At 43.2% G+C, this 19,639-nt stretch overlaps 1 protein-coding gene across 13 annotated transcripts in view; it reads left to right on the top strand.

Moving 5' to 3' along the window:
- The window catches only part of LOC104564058 (scavenger receptor cysteine-rich type 1 protein M130), a 47,125-nt gene extending 27,546 nt beyond the window's left edge, over window positions 1-19,579 (top strand). For 7 of the 13 annotated variants that reach the window (XM_062006522.1, XM_062006531.1, XM_062006496.1 and 4 more), the window contains 13 exons: window positions 2,084-2,398; window positions 3,226-3,537; window positions 3,960-4,277; window positions 5,110-5,424; window positions 8,416-8,730; window positions 9,422-9,484; window positions 9,565-9,879; window positions 10,075-10,110; window positions 10,413-10,544; window positions 10,860-10,955; window positions 11,513-11,596; window positions 13,761-13,913; window positions 17,031-17,425. In XM_062006522.1, the coding sequence (XP_061862506.1) occupies window positions 2,084-2,398; window positions 3,226-3,537; window positions 3,960-4,277; window positions 5,110-5,424; window positions 8,416-8,730; window positions 9,422-9,484; window positions 9,565-9,879; window positions 10,075-10,110; window positions 10,413-10,544; window positions 10,860-10,955; window positions 11,513-11,596; window positions 13,761-13,913; window positions 17,031-17,137 (2,561 nt within the window). In that variant the 3' untranslated portion in view covers window positions 17,138-17,425. The other 6 variants (XM_062006479.1, XM_062006548.1, XM_062006558.1 and 3 more) reach the window with 6 other exon arrangements.
- Window positions 19,580-19,639: the final 60 nt, after the last annotated feature.

The raw sequence follows: 19,639 nt of genomic DNA, 5'->3' as shown, positions 1-19,639 counted from the left end.
TAAAAGGAGAGATGGTCAGAGCAGACAAGCAGAAGCGTGGGGGAATGAATGTGTTTTCTGTGCTGCAATTCTGTACATAAATCAGTAGCACTTCAGGTAATTATAAAAGTTGGGAGAGACACCATATCTCCAAAATGCCAAAGGACACACAAGTTACAGATTTAAGCTATTTAAAAAAAATAAATAGAAGAAGTCACCAGGGACCTGGATGACTTTAGTTGTGACTCGTAGCTAACATTGTTTAAGAACTCCATACAGTCATTGCTGTTGGGGAGGGGTCTCAATACAGCTAACTTAATGCCACCCACTACAAAAGTGATAATTAGACCTAGCAAACACAACATTTTTTTCCTGAGGGCACAAATCATAGACTCAGAATCATTATGGTTGGAAAAGACTTTTAAGATTATTGAGGCCAACCACTAACCTCACACAGCCAGGCCCATCACTAAACTAAATCATGTCCCTCAGCACATCATCTATGCATCTTGTGAATATCTCTAGGGATGGTGACTCCACCACCTCCCTGGGCAGCCTGTTCCAATGCTTAATAACCCTCTCGGTGAAAAAGCTCCTCCTAATCTCCAATCTAAACCTCCCCTGGTGCAACTTGAACCCATTTCCTCGTGTCCTATCATTCGTTACTAGAGAGAAGAGATCCATACCCACTTCACTACAACTCCCCTTCAGGGAGTATTCATATCTCCTCTCAGCCTCCTCTATCCAGACTAATCATCCCCAGCTCCCTCAGCTGCTCTTCATAAAACTTGTGCTCCAGACCTTTCACCAACTTCATTGTCCATCTCTGGACATGCTCCAGCACATCAATGTCTTTCTTGTAGTGAGGAGCACAGAACTGAACCCAGTATTTGAGATGTGGCCCGACCAGCACCCAATACAGGGGACCAAACGCTTCCTTGGCCGCACTGGTCACACTGATACAAGTCAGGATGCCATTGGCCTTCTTGGCCACCTGGGCACACTGCTGGCTCATGCTCAGCCAGCTGTCGAGGTCCCCCAAGTCCTTTTCCTCTGGACAGCTTTCCAGCCACTCTGCCTCAGGCCTGTAGCACTGCTGCGAGTTGTTGTGGCCCAAATGCAGAAGCTGGCACTTGGCCTTGTTGAATCTCATACAGTTGGTGTTGGCCCATCACTCTAGCCTGTCCAGGTCCCTTTGAAGAACCTTCTCACCATCAAGCAGCATCTCCTGCCCAGATTGGTGTCATCAGCAAATTTACTGATTGTTGGCAACACTCTTTCACAAAGCAAGCTTGGAAAGGACTGTAGTTTATGATCATTTCCCAGTCAAAGGTCTGTAGTCTGTTTCAAGACTGCCTTGGATACTGTCCCACTGACCAGGGCGATCTCAAATGCTGTCTGGGAAGACATGGGAGCCAAACAGCCCAGTTAAGATATCAGTAGTTGACAAGTCTTGGCTCCTGCCTTCATCTTGCAAGAGTCATAGCTCAGAGTAGAATTTCAGGTCTCATTAGGGGGAGTACAATGCAAGGAGCAAGCAAGTGGAAGAAGTAACAGTGGAGAAGCAAGAGGGACTGCATGAGGTTGACAGTAGGATCCCATAGTCTTACCCAAGCTGCACTTAAATTATTGCAAATATGCTGATGGGTATGGCCTGTTGTGTTCAGAACCTTATGCTATAGTGTGGATGAAAGCTAAGAACTGCTAAGAAGATGCTGATTACCAGGTAATGTGAGGTGATCAGCTACTGGAAGAGAGAGTGCTACTGTTAGCTCCTACTCTTTGTTTCCCACACGCTCCAAATGCAAGGCAATATTGGAATTGCCAGTGAAAGAAAAGACATTGCAAAGTAGCAGCAGTATTGTGGAGAGAGGAGAAAGCAGCAGGATACAACACTGACAATAAAGACTTTTTTTCCAAATCTGGCTTATGAGCAACCTGGTCTAACATGCTTCCCAGTAACCTGAGACATAACAAGAGTTAGTTCCTTGCAGCGAATTCCATGCAGCTACATCTGTCTTAAAATTTCCAATGCATTAACACAAAAACGAAAACAAAAACCACAAAACCCCAAATCTGATAACTTCTTTTATTCTTCCTACAGGCTATGGTGGATACAGGCTGGCAAATGGCAGTACCACATGTTCAGGGAGAGTAGAGCTTCTTCATGGAGGCACGTGGGGAACCCTGTGTGACTACCTGTGGGATCTCCCTGCTGCTAATGACCTTTGCCAGCAGATGGACTGTGGAGTTGCCCTACTAATACCAGATGGACAGTATTTTGGGAAAGGAAATGAATCTGTCTGGAATGGCACATTCAGCTGCAAGAAAAATATCTCAGGCCTGAGAGGTTGTCCTGTGAGTGTGCTAGGTCATGATGAGTGCCCTACTGGGAAAGATGCTCGCGTGGTATGTTCAGGTGAGCAGCAGAAAAGTCTAAGAGGAGAACTGAAATGCCTTCTTTGAAGAAAAATATGATCCCAAAATTGTGAGAGTATCTGTGGAGACAAGCTTTGTCTCTTTTTTTGCTGCTACAGGCATTTACAGGAATTGAGGCTGCACTTCACCTGTACCACAAAGCTGCTCTCTGTGAAAGGCTCTTTGTCTCAGGGAACAGCGAGAACAGGGCTGTTCCATGAGTTAGGATGAGCTGGAGGCAGAGGATGAGGCAAATACAGGCAATGTCCATACCCACTAAGACACAATCCAAAGCACCTGCACTGAGGACAGAGGAGGTATTGATAAGAAGGTCTGTGAACAGTTCCAGACAATGCAAAGTAATTAATCAGATGTAGGGTCCAACTGAAAAATACAGGAGTATTTTCAGGAGTACCAGGAGACAAAAATGGAGATAGTTACACCAGTCACATAGTTGACATAAGGACAGAAGGCTTGCTCCAGGTTTAAGTGAGACCCTGGACCAGTAGCCTGAGGGTGTGTAGATGGAGGCCCTGGTTGAGGCTGGTCAGAACAATTAAGGTCTATTGGTTCACCCAGAGCCCTGAAACCTAGAGTCCTGATTTTAAAAATTGCAAAGGGGAACAGATCCTGATTTCTAGTCATTCTCAGTGGATAGAAGGGTAGGCTGAAGTTTAGTTATGAATATGGAAGTTTCGGTGGCCCAGCAGACTCATTTTTACTACGGAATGCTGAGGAAAACTTCTCTCCATTTATCAGTCTCTTCAGGTCATGCCTATGAGCATTTAAGAACGTGACCTCTCAGTATTCACTTTCTCTTATGTTCAGGGTGTCCTGGGGGCAGGTTGGTGAATGGCAGCACATGCTCTGGCAGGGTGGAGATCCGCCATGGAGACACGTGGGGAAGACTCTGCCGCTCCCACTGGAATTTGCAAGCTGCCAACGTTTTCTGTCATCAACTAAACTGTGGCTATGCAAAGTCAATCCAGACAGGAGATCGTTTTGTGGATGGGAATGGGCTTGTATGGAGAGATGCTTTTCATTGTGCAGGGACAGAGTCCTGCCTGTGGGATTGTGCTCAAGTGACTTTGGGCAATCCAACCTGTTCAGCCAGAGAAGCAGCCACAGTTATTTGCTCAGGTAAGTCAGGAGTGGCCTTTTAAGGATAGTGAAACTTTAGACCAAAGCAGTGTTAGTGATCTCACTCTGCCAAGCAAGGCTAGTATGTCAGCCTGCGTTTAATGCCCTTTCCTAATCCTCACCTCTCCAATTTTGGTTTCAACATAGAAACTTCATTTAGTAAAGGGATTCACATTGTTTAGGTGTTCCTGACTCCTCACAGGATCTAGTTTTTGAGCTGGGGAAGCTTTCTCTCTTCCCATTGCAGACCCTTGTGTGCAAAACCACAAACAGAGCCTTGAGAGGCTCTCTCCTTAATCAGTGGTGAGACCCATATTTTTACTGACATAGAAACTTGTCTTCCATCTATCTGCATGTCATTTCTACTACGATTAAAAACAGTAGATGTTACTCAACACATTTTACACTTCTCTTGAGCCCAGGTCTTGCTGAATCACTCAGACTCTCTGGTGGTGAGAGCCGCTGTGATGGACGACTTGAGGTCTCACTCCATGGCTTGTGGAGTAGAGTTCTGGATGATGACTGGGACATTAAGGATGCTCATGTGGTATGCAGACAGCTCCAGTGTGGAATTGCTGAGAAAGCCTACTACCTTCCAAGGTCTCAGCGAGGCATAGGTCTTGTTGGCTTAAGAAGTGTCCAGTGTGCTGGAAATGAGACTCAGCTGATGCTCTGTAAGACCTCTCAATCTCAGACAGTGCCAACTGGAGTTGCTGAAGACGTTGGTGTTATTTGCTCAGGTGAGTTACTGTGTGAAAGGTTCAGAATGTTTCCTAGGGTTTCCTCTAGCCCACCTTGTGCTGTGTTCTCACCAGATCCTAAATAGACATGGGTCAGAACTTGTGATACCCATCTGCTTGTGTATCACAGAATCATAGAATGGTAGGGGTTGGAAGGGACCTCCAGAGATCATGTAGTCCAATCTCCCTGCAGAAGCAGGTCCACCTAGATCAAGTCACATAGGAACATGTCCGTTTGGGTCTGAACAAATGATAGTTAAGGAAGCAAGTATAATTTACAGAATGCTTTCTTCACCTAAATTTCTTAAAGAATTTGTCTTGCAGAATAAAAAAGAAACAATAGAATACAGAAGCCTTAACAATGCTAATTTGACCATGACTCCCACACATTCTGATTATCACTTGGGAGGTAATAGGTTTTATTTTGTGACATTTCTATCTTTATGGATACCTGCAGCCTTTCTAAAGTAAATTAGAACTGTTTGTACCCTTCTCTTAACTTTGTAACCCATATATGACAAAAACTGTCTCTTTCTGACTAAAGGAGTTTAGATAGCAAACTACTTCCCCAGCTTTCTGGTAGAAGATGATATCTTTATATACTTAGTATGACTAGACACTCCTTGTTTGCAGCATTTACCTGATGCAGGAGCAGGCCTTTCCCATTATGCAGTTTTAGCATCACAGGAGTTGTACCCAAGAAGCCATAACAGAAGAACTGGAATATAACAAGAACATGATGCCTTATAAGTGTTTTAAACATATAGGATTACCCTGACCTCTGTGCATTATTGCTATATTGCATGTTGACAGCTGGGTTTTCTTCCTGCAGGTAGCAAACAGATAAGGCTGGTGAATGGAACAAAACGCTGTGCTGGGAGAGTAGAGATTTATCATGATGGCATCTGGGGCACCATCTGTGATGATAACTGGGATCTATCAGATGCTAATGTTGTTTGCAAACAGCTAGGATGTGGACATGCCATCAAAGCATTTGCCTCTGCTCATTATGGTGAAGGCTCAGGACAGATCTGGCTGGATGATGTGAACTGCACTGGAGCTGAATCTGATCTCTGGACATGTGTCTCTAGGCCATGGGGCCACCACAATTGCAGACACAAAGAGGATGCTGGAGTCCTGTGCTCAGGTGTGTTCAGAAAATCATTTTCTAAGCCTGTGGGTTGAAAGGGGAAACAGAATTAGCAGAGACTTGCTTGGAAAGCCTCTTGTTCTCTTAACTACAAGCATAGCTGGTCAGCACAACTCCTTGGTCCCACCAAGATCCAAAGGGTCTACACAAACCCTTATTTTATGTTAATAAACACAGAAGTGTGGTGGAGTGGGATATTTGGGAGGTAAATGAAAAGGTTTATGTAAAGATTTCCGCAGCAAGGGGCTGTGGGTGTTCCTTGAGCAGGAGGAGGAGAGAATAAGGAGGAGGTCACCAACTGCCATGTGCCCATTATAGCCAGTTACAGCTGACTGAAACCAATGGCAACATTGTGTTACAAAGCAGCAACTAATAGAGGAATATATGGTGGCTCTGCTAATGTATATTTAAGACAAAGCAGCAGTTGCAATAGAGAGAAGAAATGAAAGAGAAGTGGAAAAAGACACTGCTGGGAACATGGTTAGAGACATGTTTTCCATGACAGATGAGGTATACCTCTGAGAAGGCTGTGGCCTGTGTATAAGCTATGCTGGAAGACATACACCCCTGAAGGGACCGCCACCTGTGGAGGGTACATGATGGAGCAGATACAAACCCTGAAGGGACTGTAGCCTGTGGAGGATCCACAATGGAAGAGGTGCAAACTCTGAAGAGACTACAGCCTTTGGATAGCCCATAAGGAGTAAATACAAGCCCTGTGAGTATCCAGGCTGACGTAGAGGAAAATGAAGCACAAAGAAGCAGAAAAAAAACCTGACCTCTTGCATTATTACCCTCGCTGAAGGAGGAAAAACAAAGGAAATTAGGACTAAAGGAATGGGTCGAAGAGGTTTCCTATTTGTTACATTGATAAATTTTTCTCTTTTTTTTCCCTCATTACTCAAAGCAACAACTGAAAGCTAAGATGAAGTGCACGAATGAAAATAAAGTTAAATTTCTGAAGTAGAAACTGTTTTGGACATGACAACAGATAGTAAATGTGGGAGACATTCTGTAGTACCTGGCATGTCCTGGGAGTAGATAGTGTCCTGTAGTGCCCTACAGTACCCTGTAGTGACTTTGAAGCTCCAGAGAAGCCTTAGTTCTGATACTGGCAATTTGTCTTCTTGTAGTGTTGTGTAAATGGCATACCCATTGTTGGGGACAGAGGGAAGTGGGCAACTATGTGTAAACAGATGGTAAAGAAGTGAGATAGAACTTGTTGGAGTGGGAGGTGATAGGGAAGAACACCAGTGGCAGGGAGCATGGGTATTTTTTTGTCTAAGAATCAGATGTCATCTACCTTGACTTCAGCAAGGCTTTCGACACTGTCTCCTATAACATCCTCATCAGAAAGCTCAAGCAGTGTCAGTTGGATGAGTGGACAGTGAGGTGGATCGAGAGCTGGCTGAATGACAGAGCCCAGAGGGTGGTGATCAATAGCACAGAATTGAGTTGGAGGCCTGTGGCCAGTGGAGTTCCACAGGGATTGGTTCTGGGGCCAGTCTTGCTCAACATCTTCATCAACAACCTGGATAAGGGGATAGAGTGTACCCTCAGCAAGTTCACTGATGGCACCAAACTGGGAGGACTGGCTGATTCCCCAGAAAGCTGTGCTGCCATTCAGCAGGATGTCAACCAGCTTGAGAGTTGGACAGAGAGGAACCTCATGAGGTTCAACAAGGACAAGTGCAGAGTCCTGCACCTCAGGAGGAACAACCCCAAGCACCAGTAAAGGCTGGGGACTGACCTGCTGGAGAGCAGCTCTGCAGAGAGAGACCTGGGAGTCCTGGTTGATAATAAACTGAACATGAGCCAGTAATGTGCCCTTGTGGCCAAGAAGGGGATGCATCAAGAAGAGTGTAGCCAGCTGGTGGAAAGAGGTTCTTCTCCCTCTCTACTTTGACCTGGTGAGACCTGTTGGTATTGTGGAATGTTGCTGAGGCAGGAAACAGACAATGTAAGTAAATACAAAAATAGAACCATTCAAGGGTTAGTAGATTGGGCCCATTGCCAGGCAGATGGAAAAGCAGATCTGTGCAACAATTCAGTTAAACTCATGCAGCCCAGAAGAAAACCTAAGTTCATTTGGGAGATAAAGTACCAGCCAGACATGAGGATGCTTGGATTGGGAAGCCTGCAACAGTTGGAATCCCTAAGGAAAATGGTCTGTATTGTTTGAAAAGCAGGATGTACTTACCCGCTGATCTTTGGAAAAAGAACAATGAAATGTGTGTCTTTACATAAAGTAAATAAAATAGAGTAACCTTACTTTACCTCATAAATTACATTCTTGTTCATGTGTTTTGCAGGGTCAAGGTCTGAAGCTTGTAACAAATATATGTTGAGATTGGTATGATGTTAACTCCTACAGTGTGTTTCCCAGAATGAGAAGTAGCATTTTATTCACTATATGTGCACATTGTTACAATAGCAATATCTGTTGTCTGGGACTAAGGGTAAGGTTTATAATGCATGTATTTTATGACTATGATGATGGTAGAGTTTAGAATGGATTTATGTTCAAACCCTTCTTAAATAGGTGTTTCACAGAGATAAGGGGTGAAATGTGTTGGCTACAACTGGCAGGGTCTTGGTCACCAGAAGCTGCAAAGCTGCCCTGGGCTTGTGCAGGGGAGCCATTCCAGATAGCTCTGAAATTATTGTAAAGTTTGCACACCAAAACTTCAGTAAGTCAGAGAAACACCTGGCAACTGTGTTTCAGCACACCAAAGAAATATGCCTGTGACTGTCGGGAGTGGCCGTCACTGCTGTTTGTTGATGTAGATGCTAGCAAGTGCTGGATAACCAGAGATGATCACTACGTGACTTTTGAAGTGCTTGTCACTTTTAGAGTGATTTCCTCTGGCACTTTCTCATCCAGAGTGATGAACAGGATTGCTAATAGATTCTGGATTTCACTCATCATAGTCAAGTTCCAGGCAGAATCAGGCCCCTCTAACTACATTTTTATGTCTTTACTTCTAGAGTTCCTGGCTTTGAGGCTGGTGAATGGCAATGACTGTGCTGGTCGGCTAGAAGTTTTCTACAATGGGACATGGGGGAGTGTTTGCTCCAATCGTATGTCTCAACTCACTGCAATAACTGTATGCAAACACCTGAACTGCGGAAATGGTGGGGAAATTGAAAAAGACTTCAAATACGGCAGAGGTTTTGGGCCCACATGGCTGGACCACATTGAGTGTACTGAGCAACATAGCTCTCTCTGGCAATGTCAATCAGACCCCTGGGATCCTCAGTCATGTGATAACCGAGCAGAAGAGACCCACATTTCTTGCACTGGTAATTAGAAATGCATCTTTATAGGACTGCCTAGATATATATATATAAACCTATGCATGGAAATAGCACCTTTTTCTTTACCTATATCTTTGATGTAAATGAGCAAATTAAAATTACATCAGTGTCACCAAGTCGAGTTATCCAGAGGAAACCCCAAAGAAGTCCCTGATTGGATGGTTCCATTGCATATTTTTACAGCAAAAATCTACGATACACAGTCAGTCTGTGAGATCTGAGCTAGGATCAGACTTTAAAGAAGTCTAGAGGCATGTATGTGTTTCTACACATATGGAGGCATATCAGTGCATAGGTGCATGTATACGCATGCATGCACATAGCCATGGTCAAGCGTACGAATTAGTTCAGTTCTAAAGGTCCATTTCTAGTGCCTGCTCTTATGACACTGTTTCATACCTGTGGGTTTCCACTATAACATAAAGAAATTTTAGATGACATTCAGATCTCTTGAAAGGGATTGCATCTGTCTCATAGAAGAATAAAAAAAGCACAGTCATCAGAAAGGTTATTAAATTCACAGCAACAGCCAAACAGAGATCCACCAAGTACTAAACAGGCTATACACATATTATAGGAAAAAAATAACTTGATGGTTAATTCTCATACATTTTATATTCCCTTGTTCTTTTCAGAGAATAATCCCATTATTTACTTTGGTATTTAAATTCTGCAGGAAGAAAAGAGACAATCCCTCCAGCCACATTTGCTGAGTGCCCTAACTCTACAAGTTGTTCAGGTACCTCTGCTTCTTTGTTTCTCCTTATTGGTCTACAGATCTTCTGTTTCAGCAATACAGAAGGTTTCTGTGTTTTGCAGACAGGGAGAAGTTACGAGTCATAGGAGGCGAGGATGGATGCTCAGGCAGAGTGGAGATTTGGCACCAAGGTTTTTGGGGAACAATCTGTGATGATTCCTGGGACACAGCAGATGCAAATGTTGTATGTAGGCAGCTGGGCTGTGGATCTGCTGTGTCTGCTCTGAGTGAAGCTGCCTTTGGGGAAGGGACTGGACCCATCTGGTTGGAGAAGGTGCATTGTGAAGGAACAGAGTCGTCTCTCTGGGACTGTCCTACCAAGCCCTCACTTGGCAAAAACTGTGATCATAAGGAAGATGCTGCCGTGAATTGCTCTGGTTAGTGGCTGGTCCTTTGGTTCATTACATAGATCTGGAAAGGAGCTGGATAGAGGAACATTATGTCAGCTGTACATCCCAGAGACTAGTCCCTTCATAATTTTGACTGCGGGAACTTCACAACTGATGTGAAGATGTTCTCCCTATTTATCACACTTGCCTCTTCCTTAATCTGGACTTGTCTTGCCTTTGTAGGTATAACAGAAACAACAGTATCACCCACTAAAGCAGGTAAAGCATTCCTTCTTCCCCCTTTCTTCCATTAAACGAGGAATTACTGTCTCTGATAGTGCATAGCAGGGAAATCAGCAATATATTCCAGCTCATCGGTAAACATTACCCACAGTCTTTTGTAAAGAAGAGCCCAGTGGCACTACTGCCATCTGCTGAATTCTAGCTGCTTGGGCAGGACCCACAACTGGGAAGCAAGTGCCCTGCCTGATCCTGCTACCACAGGTACAGCAGGAGGCTACACAGAAGCAGACCTTTGAGTCACCTGATTCTCTACCTGTTGCTTCTTCATTTTGATTCAGACCCTCCCCGTCGCCCTGCAACAGAAAGTACAAGAATTTCAGTGCCTGTCATCCTCTGCATTATCCTGGGTGCCCTTTTGTGCCTGGTCCTTGCCATTCTTGCTGGGCAGATACGAAGTGCACGGCAGAGAGGTGAGTCCCTCAGGGCTGGTAAAAAACGCCACCTTGACAATGGCTGGTGAGTGTTTAGTTGGCTGGGGAAGCTGGGGGATGAATGGCACGACATTGAATGAATTACATGAATGGCATCTGCTGCCACACTGAGATTTTTACTTACTGTCTGGCAGTGAAAGAGCTCAGCAATACTTATCCTCAGTCAACAGCGCTCTGTGACTTTCTGAGTACCAACCAGGTCATGCAGACCCCTTTAGGTCACTTCTCCTTTTCACGATCCCAGCCTGAGTATGAACAGAGACTGTTTGAGTGATCATTGGCTTTTACTTTCAGGTTCCCCAACATCCTATGACACGTTCTCTGAGGTTGTCTATGAAGAGATTGACTATAACCTGATGAGAGACAAGCAGGGCGTGACTGGCCTCTCAGGTCTGTGTATCTCACTCTTTTCAAGGGGAAATTCCTCCTGGTGGCCCAGATCCCACTCTGATACTTTGCAGCTCCCAAATCTTCTGGGATATTGAAAATTCCTAGATTTAAAGAGCGGGGTTCCCTGCTCACTAGACTCTGTCAGTTCCTCTCCTGGGGACAATTGATTTTCTGCTGGCCTCACTGCAGCTGTAGAGCATAGACTAGTATAGGTGAAACAAGCAATCTATAAACAAACAAAAAAGGATCCTGCTGCAATTATTTAAAGCGGGAACAAAGGAATAATTCATATCCCTCCCCACAGCCATGTGTCTTTTTAGGCTTCCTCCTGTTCACTACATTTCTCCTCTTGTGGCTTGCCTTCCTCATGAGCCATGAGAGGTATAATGGGACCCCTGAGGGATTCCTTACCTTGCAGGCCTTTTACCTTGCAGGAGTAATTCTGACTGCCCAAGAATCTGTTGAACTTGGATGGTATTGCCTACTCTTTTCCTCATGATACAGTCTTAGCAGCTAAGGAGTGTTTAATGTGATATCACTGTTTCTTGTTTGCCTAGATTTTTACTCAGAGAGTTCCAAAACAAAGGCACAGTTTTATAGTGGGGACAGTGATGAAGATAATGGTCCTGGAACAACTCAAGGTAATGGAAGATGGGGATCCCACATAGAAAGAGACCCCAAAACAGTGTAGTTTTTAATTTCCAAAACATTATTGGTGACTAAAAGTTTTCTTCACTTCATGTGTACTGGTGATGTTTTGGTGTGAACCAAAAATTCCAGTTTAATTCTTGTGGTGGAAGAGTGTCGTACCATCTTATATGTAAATGCTAGTCTTCTATCTGAGAAATTGAAAATAAATGTTCACTGGCAGTATAGCACTCTTCATAGGATCCAGTCACATGAACCCAACAATTTGGCAACTGCTTCTCCCAGAAACTGCAACTGTAACAGCTTGTAAGCTGTTGCTTCATTGATGAGAAAATGAGGAGAATTAAGACAGAGAAAAAACATGCTCCAAGTCAAGAACGTTGGCATCTGACTAGAGTTAATTAGGGAATTTTAATCTGAATGATCTGAAGAAAATGCAGTTTGCCAAATGTGGGGGTTTTTAAATTAAAAAAGCTGAGGCAGATAAAGTGTTTGAAAAAGATTAGCATTTTCCTACAGCTGATCAAAAAGCTCTCTTGCTTATTGTCTGGTCTCTGAGACATCAACTGCCAAAGACACAAGTTTTGGACCTCAGCTGCTCATATCCCAGACTCTGCTGTGCTATTTTTTTTAATTATCATTTCTCTTGTTTTTCTTATGCTAAGGTTTTTATTATTTAAAATTAAACTAAAGCTTTTACTTTCCATACTTGCTTTAAAATACTTACCAAAAAGATACTTATTCCAAATAACGTAGCTTTTTCTTATTCTGATTGAATATTGAGTACTAGGCATAAAGTTAAATAGTGCTTTGATTGAGTTTGACTTTTGACTTTCAATTTTATGCATGTATTATTTGATTGTCCATACCAGAAATCAGTGACAACTAATAAACTCTGAGGGACTGATTCTAGTTAAATACAGATCACAGAGCTAGCCGCCCCTAGGGTATCTGGCTGCTCACAGAACTGAGTTTGGTGGGTGGACTATTCAGTGGATAAGGAATTGGCTGGCTGGCCACATCCAAAAATTTGCAGTCAACAGCTCAATGTCCAAATGTCAATCATTAACAAGCACTGTCCCTCAGGGGTCCCTCCTGGGACCACTACTGTTCAATATCCTTATTAATGACATAAGTTGTGAGTTTGAGGGAACCTTCATCAAGTTTGCAGATGACGTCAAGCTGAGTGGTGCAGTTGATAAGCATGAGGGAAGCAGTGCCATCCAGAGAGACCTTGAAAGGCTTGAGAACTGGGCCAATGTGAACCTTATCTCATGAAGTTCACAGGGCCAAGTGCCAGGTCCTGCACCTGGGTTGGGGCAGCCCACAGGATCAGTACAGGCCGGGAGAGCAGCCCTGTGGAGAAGGACTAGGGGATCCTGGTGGGTAACAAGTGGCATGAGCCAGCCATGTACACTTGAAGGTCAGAAAAGCTCAAGTACACTTGAAGCTCACATCCTGACCTGAATAAAAAGTACAGCCAGTAGGTCAAGGGAGGGGACTCTGCCCCCAACTCCACTCTGGTGAGACTCTGCCTATGGTATTGCATTCAGCCCTTAGCACACAAAAGGCATGGAGCTGTTGTAGTGGGTTTGGAGGAGAGCCACAAAAATGAAACTCCTTTCCTGTAAAGACAGGATGGGAGAGCTGATGTTGAGCATGGAAAAGAGAAGCAGAACCACAGATATTTTTCTCTAAAGGTTTGGTTGAAATTTGTAGCCCCATGTCCACAGGCAAACAGCCAAGGGTGGCTACTCAGCTAGACCATTTCAGAGAAATTTAACAGAAAGTGGTAAAAGTAATGAAAAGAAAAGGAAGCAGATGCTACACAGAGATAAACAAAGAGCAATTTGTCATTGTGCAATCATGAAATGGAGGAATGTTATTCTGAAGTAAACCTTGTCACTAACTGCCTCCTCCTCTAAGTCTTCTTCCCTGTCCTGTCCCTCCTTCATCTTAATTTTTGCTTTCTACTTGTTACAACAATATAAAGCCATTAGTGGACCATTAAGGTCCTCAGGACAATTCCTGATATATTATTGTTCATCACCATTTTGACAATGTCAGTATTACAGGCTTTTATTGCTGCATCATTAGCTAATGCCTTCTCTAGTGTAAGACCTTTCCTTGTGGTAATTAATACCTGTACTGTTTCAGAAGTCTCTTCACTTCCTGGAAATGCCCTGGAAGATGGTTATGATGATGTGACAGAAGCTCCTGGACCTAAAGATGCTTCTCTTTCTGGGCAGAATAATCAGGAAAACATTGGGATTCTTGAAGAAAGTGACAGAAACAAGGATTCACAGACAGGTGAGGTCAGAAAAGCAGTACTGTAAGTTTTCATAATCTATAGTTACCATACTGAACACAGGGAAAATCAAGGTAGAGGGTAACTGAAGGGATCACCTAGGTTTTACCTAATTGCTATCAGGAAGGAACACTACTACATACACAAAGACTGTAGGTCAGATGTTTGATATTCTGTTCTTACAGCCATCCAGCAGCAGTGTTTCCACAACCTTTGCAGATAATGTTTACCCATAGTGTCTTTCCAGCTACAAAATTCTTGCCTGTGGCCTAACCTAAGTCTGATGCAACTTCAGATCCTGCTTTGTAAAATACTGTATACCATTAGACACCAATCCTTCTAATCATACAGTTCATTGTTTTTCTCTTCATCTATGGTCTTAATAGATTTGACTCTATGTTGATCAAAATTTTGCCAGGATTATTTGAATTATAGTATGGAATGTTATAATCAGGAAAATGTAATAAGAACATGTGTTTTTTCTCTTAGGATTTAATACAAATACTTAGCTGTATTTAGGACTGTCAAAGAATCTTACCTGATACAGTGAGCTACACTAAGAATACGATTTTTTACTGAATCTGCACCCAGTCTACCGAGGTTTCAGTTAGACGGTATTTCTCTAGTTTACTTATAGAAAAAATCTTGTGAGTGGAGTGACAGTTTGCTTTACTCACTTATAAGATAAGACACTTTTAGATAATCAAAAAGAAAAATCATACGTATCTGGTGTGACTTATTTTTGACAAATCCATGTTATCTGTTATCTACCTGTTCTTCTGTTTCACAGAATCACAGAATAGCAGGGGTTGGAAGGGATCTCTAGAGATCATCTAGTCCAACCCCTCTTCCTGACTTCCTGACAAGTAGCTTATTTGTTCTCATATCTTTCTGAAGTTGAACTTTCTGTGACTCCTAATCTCGTTTCTTTTCCCACATAGACCATCTTAAAAATAAGCATATGTTGCTCATGTTGTCCCAGTCCTTCAAAGCTCGTTTTCTGTGGGTTCTTAAAGACAGAGGATTGTGCCTTGAGGATGGGTTCAGGTTGGTTTTCATGCCAGCACTGAATTTCATGAGGCCAATCTAATTCAGAAATCATTAGCAAAAAAAATATTTAAGATATCCTTTTCTTTTTTTCTGTTGCTCTGACCAGCATTACCTTCTGGGATAATGATAAATATATTTGAGAGACTGAAGACATGAAAAATAATCAAAATATTTCAGGACTCAAAGTGATTAGAGAAACATTAGAGATTTTTTTTTAACAGCCCATGATTATATTTATTTTAACATTATGTGTAAAGTTGTATACATTTCTGTCTTATTTAGATGAATTCTCAGTGTCTTTGTGAACATCACTTACTGACTTCATACAAAGGGCTCCATTGTATCAACAAAATTTGCTCTTTGCAAAAACTGTGTATAGTTGAAGTATACTCAACTCTCTGATCTCTTGTTTGTCTTCTAAAAGTTAGAATACACTAAGGGTTGCTAATTCTGGTAGTTTGATGAAGGTTCCATGTCCTTAGATCAGCCAGTAGAGAGGCTGAGTATGTGTAGGCATGTGCACACACACACACATATAATACATATATGCAGATACACAGGGCTGGCTTTTAGAGCTAACACAGTCAGAAAAGCACTCAAGCACAAGCAGCACCAATGGTCTCGTCCTCCTCCTCTTGCTGACCAAGATGCAAGTGGAAAATAGTTTATATACACACACATTATGGATTCCTCCAATAGTTGCCCTTAGGCAGTCTATCCAGCAGCTGACCCTGGATCCTAAGTTGCTGAAGTTGCTGGCACCTGCATGTACTAACCTTGTAGGCCCACAGACCCATACACAAACACTATATTTCCAATAGTCACTAGGCTTAGACAACCTTTCCAGCTACTTCGCACACCCACACTAACATCCACAACACACACACACACACACACACACACCCCCCCCCCCCCCACAGCCGCCATGATACAGGGCATAACCAAACTGGCCAGCATCCTGTTTACCTATCAGTCCCTTTTATCCCTTTAACATTCCACTTCACAATGTTTGTTCCTCCCCAAACTACACTGATAACAGCCTCTGTGCTTTTGTTTCCTCTCCTAAGAAGACCATTGTAAATTGTCTATAATCCCAAAATGTTCTTGCCCCATAACTGATAGTAAGTCGCATACCTTTGTGGGCAATATCAACCCTCAATCAGGAAGGTGAGTTACATGTAATGAGTGGGCAAACACAATGGGCTGAGCACCCTCCTGTGATAGCACTACAGCAGCCAGAGCAGAGCACATTTGTGGCATTAAACAAGGACACATCTAATAAATTTGCAGTGTGGCAAATTTAAGTGGCATGTAACACATGAGCCAGTACACTTAAGGGCTCCAAAGATGATCAGGGGACTGGAGCATCTGTTGTGAGGAAAAGTTGCGAGACCTGGGGCTGTTCAGTCTGGAGAAGGGTGACAGGAGACTGTAATCAACATTTAGAAATATCTAAAGGGCACGTGTCCAGAGGATGGGTTGAGTATTTTTTCCTGTAGTGCCCAGTGTCAGGACAAGGGGTAGCAGGCACAAGATGGAATACAACAAGTTCCACTTGAATGTCAGAAGAGACCTCTTTACTTTGAGGCAAAGAAGCCCTGGCACAGGCTGCCCAGGGAGGGCTGTGGAGTCTCGTCTGAAGGTTTTAAACCCATCTGGATCCATTCCTGTGTGATCTGATTGAAGTGAACCCTGCTTTAGCAGGGGAGTTGGACTAGATGATCTCTAGAGGTCCCTTCCAACCTCTACCATTCCGTGATTCTGTGATTAAGTAAAAAAGACTTGGGTTATCTACAGATTTTGAAGAATTGTGTTTATTAGAAGTGTTTAAAGTTAAATCAGTGACCTGTTTTCTGGGAACAGCAAGCTTAATCTTTGGATATGTGTACACGTAGCAGGAGGCAGGATGAGACAAGCATTTCTCAGGCCTTTCACGGCCACACACATTAAAGATTCTAATTTCTGGAAGAGACAACAATGACAACTTTCATTGCCAGCTGCACAACCATGTAAAGGTGATACATACAGGATGTGCTTTTATCTTAGTGTCCTTCCCTTCACATTTTCAGACTGGAGTCCTAATGTGTCAGGAAACAGGACCTCTGAGGCTGAGACACGTTCATCCCCTGCCTTTGAAGATACACGCTATGATGACGTTGAAGAGCTGGGACATTGACCACTTTTGGAAATACATCTCTGTTCATAAAATGCTAATTGGATACTAGTAGAAGCAGAACAACCTGCATTTAGCATTAGTTTACCTAAGTTTGGTTTATTTACGTGGGAGTGGTTACTTAGAAGATATACAAGCATTTCCCATATAATTTTTTGTTGCCAAGACTGCCTGGGCACTTCTTGATTTTTGCTTCTAAATATTTTCATTGTAACTTTTTTTTCCTGCTGAGTTAACCTTTCAATTCATTATATTTTCTTACTAGAAATTGTTTAAAGATCTCTTCTCAAATGTATGGTTCTTTGGACAGGTCAGCTTTATGAAGATTATCAGGACTGGAGACTGAACTGCAAGAAAATCATCAAAGTTCTGTTTCATCTTCCAGATATTCAATTCAGAGATTATTGAGCTGGACCAGCTGTCAAGTAAACGACCTATATACTGAGCAGGAGGGCTCAGAATCAGAGCATGAACACGAGAGAGGCTAAGGGCCCAAGCTGATATTCAAGGGATCTGTAAATCCATGTGTATGTTCCTGAATCTGGAGGGTGAAGGACTGTATTTTCACTAGTGAACTTAAACCCTATCAGCTGAAGGCCAACAGAACTGGACTATCTATACTTACTTTTTTTGGTAGCATTGTAAATGAGTGTTGTTACAGGCAGCACTCTGCCTGTTGCAGTCTGTGTAGCTGCCTATGTTAGTGTTCTGCATGTGTGTGCATGTACACATCTCTCTGGGACACACACTCAGCCTCACTACTGTCTGAGCAAAAGCAACAGTCACACGTATGCTCCGGTGGCCTGGAAGGAAGAACTCCAGACCCCAGAGGATGCCAGAGGTGGTGTCTTATAATATCCATGCTCTACAGTTTTGTTAACCCCCTTGAAAAAAGTGAGGTGGTATTCTCCTTTATAGAATCACTACTGATTCTTCCAAATAGATTTTTTTATTCAGTTGTTCATTAATTCTGTTCATTAATTCTTCTGCAGGGGGGTTGGACTAGATGATCTCTAAAGGTCCCTTCCAACCCTACCATTCTATGATTAATTATTTTTTGGCACCATATCTACTAACATGCCTCACACTGAATTTTCCCAGCTCTCTCCCAAGTCCTTTCTTAATTTGCTCACAGCCTAATACTCATCTGTTAAGAAATATTCTGGTAAGAGGTCACAAACCATTGCTGGGACTTTTCATCCCTGAGTTATTTTAATTTCAGAAAGCTGCTTTGATGAAAATCAAGATTACGGCAAGGTAAATCATGGGGTGCATATTCCAGACCACATTTAGGACTAAAGGGGGTTGCTGTCTAGTGGACTGTGACACATGACAGGATGCAGGGGATGCACATTTTGGGATTGCACGGGACTTCCTGAGGGATGGTCAGAAGAGGAACTGAAGGTGGAAAAGGGGAAAGGTTTAGGTGACTGTTACAGAACAAGTGGGGGAAAATAGAGGGTAAGGGCCAGTCACTTGTAAATAGTTGGCTGATCAATATACTTGCCTGGCCATGCCCTATACCTATCTGATCTTCTTATTAAAGTAATTTCTAACTCTTTGGTGGTTGAGGGCTCTCTCTGCTGTGTGCACGTGTGTACACCCTTCTGAGCACGGCAACTGGTGTCAGATCACAGGTCATAGGGGTCTGTATGGCAACTGGAATGAGTGCAGACATGCATGTGTATGCCATTGTTATTGATAATACAGCCAGACCAGCTTGTAAGTAGGTGAGGCAACCTGAGAACTGAGGCATTGAGTGGGTCTCTAAGGGCCAGCTCTAGGTGTGAGGGTGTCTGCACGTCTCTTAAGGGCAAAAACACCAAAGGGTTAACGTGAGAAGTCTTGGCCAGGAGTGGGGGTGTTTCTGTGTGTACAACACAGTCTGTACCAGCAGCTGGAGTGGAGCTGTAGCCTCAAGGGCTATACCTGCCAGCAGCTGGGGAGACCTGGCATCCAGGGCCAGCTCTTGATCAGATTGACTGAACCTAGCTACTGGAGGAAGCCACCTTGTACATCTATATATATATATATTCCCCCTAGCGGGCTTCCATGTTAGTCAAAGATAGTAGCACAGAATTAGCACAGGCTGTGTGCTTTTGGAAGAGCTGACTTTCACTGTTGCTCACATAGGTAAGCCATGCTTAACACAGCAAAATGAACTTTACTGAGTATATTGAACAGAAGATGTAAGCAGCAAGATATTTTTGCACCATATGCTATATATGCTTCAGCGGGATGTTGGAAGATACCTGACAAGACTTTTAAATATCATGAAAGAGATTCCCTTATAGAAACAATGGTTCACAACTGCATTTTTTTTGCTAGCTAGCAAAGCCTTCCATTTATTACCTCAATTGATTCGCTTTCTAGTGGATTTTTTTAATGGTTTTGTTTATTTTAAGTCTTACGTACCGTCTGCTGGCCCCGGCATACAAGCCGTGCTCCCGGGCAAACATGCCGAGTCTGCTCCCGCCCTCCTTCCTTCGCGGCTTCCTCCCCGCC

This window comes from Colius striatus, chromosome 1 (assembly GCF_028858725.1).
Source record: "Colius striatus isolate bColStr4 chromosome 1, bColStr4.1.hap1, whole genome shotgun sequence".
NCBI classification, from domain to species: Eukaryota; Metazoa; Chordata; class Aves; order Coliiformes; family Coliidae; genus Colius; species Colius striatus.
This window is presented reverse-complemented; position numbering and strand designations above follow the sequence as displayed.